The sequence below is a fragment of the Buceros rhinoceros genome, unplaced genomic scaffold (assembly GCF_000710305.1).
Source record: "Buceros rhinoceros silvestris isolate BGI_N320 unplaced genomic scaffold, ASM71030v1 scaffold2383, whole genome shotgun sequence".
Taxonomy (NCBI): Eukaryota; Metazoa; Chordata; class Aves; order Bucerotiformes; family Bucerotidae; genus Buceros; species Buceros rhinoceros.
In genome coordinates, this window is record NW_010402848.1 from 44,376 (window position 1) to 48,419 (window position 4,044).

At 38.5% G+C, this 4,044-nt stretch overlaps 1 protein-coding gene across 1 annotated transcript in view; it reads left to right on the forward strand.

The window, feature by feature from the left end:
• ERBB2IP (erbb2 interacting protein) overlaps positions 1–4,044 on the forward strand; it is a 56,832-nt gene that overhangs the window by 40,744 nt on the left and 12,044 nt on the right. Inside the window, exons 14-17 of the mRNA XM_010132762.1 lie at positions 213–334; positions 513–683; positions 1,453–1,635; positions 3,164–3,278. Of these exons, the coding sequence (XP_010131064.1) occupies positions 213–334; positions 513–683; positions 1,453–1,635; positions 3,164–3,278 (591 nt within the window). The remainder of the gene's footprint in view (positions 1–212; positions 335–512; positions 684–1,452; positions 1,636–3,163; positions 3,279–4,044) is intronic.

A 4,044-nucleotide genomic window follows, 5' to 3' on the forward strand; every position in this document is an offset into this window, starting at 1 on the left:
GGGAAAGAGAGTTAAATTTCTCCACTTTCCCTTGCAAGCAAAAGGGAAAAGCTTATGCTGCTTCCACAGAAATGGGGTAATAATAATCATTGGAGAAATAATTGAAAAATGACAAGTGGCAAAATTTGCTGCTTCAAGGCACAAGCCATGCTAGGATTTTTATTTGCACAATATATCCTATTATGACAGTTATTTTGGTTTCTTTTTTTTAGTTATGTTCATATCTGATAATGAAAGTTTCAATCCATCTCTGTGGGAGGAACAGCGGAAACAGCGTGCTCAGGTGGCATTTGAGTGTGATGAAGACAAAGATGAGAGAGAGGCACCTCCTCGGGTTAGTACTGAATTTGGTTTTGAATATTTTTGAGTCTGCATCAATGCAGGTAAACTTGAACGGCAAAATGGAGATCTTAGATTGTTCAAGTGTTTTATCCTAATTACTTGTTTTAAAGCTGGCGTTTCAATTACAGCATTTAATTAAATGTAGAACATTATTGCTTTTTGTTGTTCAGGAAGGCAACCTGAAAAGATATCCAACTCCATATCCTGATGAACTGAAGAATATGGTCAAAACAGTCCAGACAATTGTACATAGGCTAAAGGATGAAGAATCTACGGAAGATATTACAAAGGAGTCAAAACGAGAAAGCCAGACAGTTTCTGTAAAAGATGTGGGGGTAAAGGTTAGAGATAATATTCTCTTCTGATTTTGCAAGAACTTCCGAAGACCTAGAGTGTCATTGATTCCTTGTAATTCTGTTCTCCATCCCCACTAATGCTTTAGCAAGAATAATTGTCAGATTAAAGAATAGAACTTTCCTCTTCACAGTCTAAGGAAGCCTGTAATAAATGCCAGGTTTGCAGCAGCAATTTTCCTCTGATACTAAAAACAAGGAAAATGACTTGAATCTTGGGCAAATACAAGCTACTGATCTGGTAAGGGTTGACTTCTTTGGTTTCTGGAGGATGGCATCTTTGTCATCCTCTGATCCACTTTTATCCACCAGACTTCACAATGAAGTTTGGGATAATTTCAAAGGATCTTACTGCTGCCCTCGTGACTGGATGTTTTAAATAATTTGGGAAGGCGGTCATAGCAAGTTGGCACAGGAGTCTGGAGTCTCTAACAGCCTGATAGAACTAGCACAATAGAACTATTGTTTGGTGCTGACATTCTTGGTCTTTTTTTTATTTGACTTGAAATTTAATGGTACAAATTGATCCCAAGAAGGAGGAGAGTCAAACTGATTGACCAAAGGTACTGACTGTATCTCCGTAATCTGCAGAGATTACTCTGCATTTCATACCTGGCGCATTTTATACTTTATAATTTCAAAGCTCAGATTTTCCATTCCATAGTTTTCCAAAAGATACAGTGTTAACGCTAAATATCCTACATTACTGAAAATATTTCGGTGTGTTTCTTTTCTGCTAATGTTCTTAATCCTCTAGACTTCAGAAACTGCTTCAATAAAGAACAAAGCAGATGAGAGAAAGCAATATTCAGCAGGTAGCTCTGTGCAGAAGCCTACTGAACCAGAAGCTGAGCACAGCACTGCAAATTCACAGATGGGTGCACTTGTAAAAACCTTGCAGAGCACAAAAACAATTGTCAACCATGAAGACATGCTTGAGGTATGGCATTGTGATGAATATCAGAATGGTCAAAGAATTGTGCTGGTGTTGAGTTGAATTTTTCTCTGGGAGATGAAAATTTATGTTGACAGTAGCAGAAAATAGCATGTTTCTATTTGTACATACTTTCTGGGAATCTTGGTTATAACTTTTCTTTAGGTTAAAAACATAATTTCAGGGAGTCATATTAGATGTCTAACAACAGCGACAGCAATTCTTAGTAGCTGGCGGTATTTTACTAAGTAAATAAGGCAGCACTGTGCAATTGGTATGGGATAGTGAATGTCTTACTTTCATGTAATAACCTGCTGGTGACTCTGTTGCAGTTGAATCTAGATGTCTAAACTTTGCATACAGGTAAGTTTTTCATTCCAACATTGATAACACTTGCATGTGACATCCAAGAGGAAAGGCAGTGTGGTAGAGGCAGTGAAGAGGTTGTATGTTCTGACTGTAGAGAAAAATAGGTGTTTTTTTATTTTTAATGAAGACTATCATAGCATGTTTGTTACATCTCAGTCAGGTTTGTCATCGCTGCAGTCCAAATAACTGACCGGGTATGTAGTATCATGAGAAGGGTGGTGGTCCAGTAGGTTCCACACATTAAATGTTTTGAAACTTGTAAGAAATAGTGAACATTGACAGACATAATTTTGCAATCTGCCACATGGATTTTATAGCATTTGTAAAAAGATGTTTACTAGAAAGAAACTTTCACTTTAGGGAAGGAAGGAAGTTTTTCCTTCAAAGTATTACTGGAAACAGTGGGTTTTTGAGGATGATGGAAATACAGGGCTAGAGTAGGATACTAAATCAGTTGCATGGCTACTCGTGCAGCAGCTTTGTCAGTTAATCTCTTCAAGTGCGCTGAGCTGCATGTTACTGTTAGGAATTAGTATTCAGCATCACTTTATTCCTCTGCTATTGTTCTTGAAGTTAAATAACTTTTCTTCCTTTTGGGATTTACCCCCAGTGAAAATTGAAAGATGTAAACTAAAGCTACGCTTGCTGTTCCTTTGCAAGATTAGGCAAGCTAAGCTCATTCAGTCTTTTCTCACAGCTTAGTTCTCCATTCCTAAGATTGTCTTGGTCTTGCTACTCTATAGCTGTTTCAGTTTGACCTCTTTTCTGTAAAACCAACACCTAGCTAGTTAGTCTGGGATGTTTGCAGGTTCAGTGATAACTTTCTAACTTGAAGTCAGCTGGCGGTTCTCTCCAGTAGTGGAACAGCGCCTGCATCTGCTTGATCCGGGTCGGTTTTTTGCAGCTCAAGTTACTATTTGAGTGTTGTTCCCATGGAGTTCATCAGTGACAATGCAAGCCTGCAGGTGCTACTTCTTGAAGATAATTCATGGCAAATATTACTAAATTCCACTGACTTGGACTACAAATGCACTACGTAGTTGATAACTTTGCTTGTTTGTTTTTTTCCCCTTTTTGTTCAGTGGGTGACAGTTTAGATAGCATTTACTTAACTTTAAAGTAGTTTTTTAAAATGCACAGCATAAAGCTGTTTTTCCTTTAGCAGGAGTCAGAAGAACTGTCCTCTGATGAAGAGATGAAAATGGCAGAAATGCGACCACCGCTCATAGAAACCTCCATAAACCAACCAAAAGTGGTAGCTCTTAGCAATAACAAAAAAGGTTAGATACCATAGAAATGTTGTGTGATTCTGATAATTTCTTGACTCAGACTGGCTAATTTTCCCGATTAGATTATGTAAAAGTAAATTTAATTTCTATATTTGTCCTGGTTTGAGTTAGGACAGAACTAATTCTGTTCAGTGATTTTACTTTTCAGCTCAGTCTCTTCTAAGTAATGGCACTTTCTGAAGTTCATGGGATATTTTTGCAGACAGTGTCTGCTTCTAGAAGTGATAGTGCTTGATGTTTACAGTCACTACCAGGGATTGGTTTGTAGAAAGGCTCTTGCTTGTACTTGCTCTTGTGAAGACCAAGGTCACTGCTAAATGATGTGTACCATGTTGAGAGGTGCAGTCAGTTAGAGGAGCAGGCAGGACAGGTGACCCTAAACTGACCAACGAGGTGTTCCATCCCATATACCTCCTATTTGGTATAAAACTGAGGTATCACAAGCCCTCTTCTTCAGTGAGTGGTGTCTGAGGAGGACTCTGTCCATTCTGCCTTTGATCGCAATCTCTGAATTCCTGAATTCAGCTCCTGAGTCCAGTTCCCATCTGCTTCTGAGTCCAGTGTGGGACATCCCCAGTGCCTGCCTGGCAGCATCAGCGGTGACAGTGATGTAACTGTCATCAGAGGGTTTGGGTTTGATACTGGTTTTCTATATATTACTATATATCTCATTTTATTGTTATTATTTTAATTAAAGCAGGTTTAGTTTTCTTTTCCAATCCATAAGTCTTTTCTCCCTTATTCCCTTTCTCTTTCC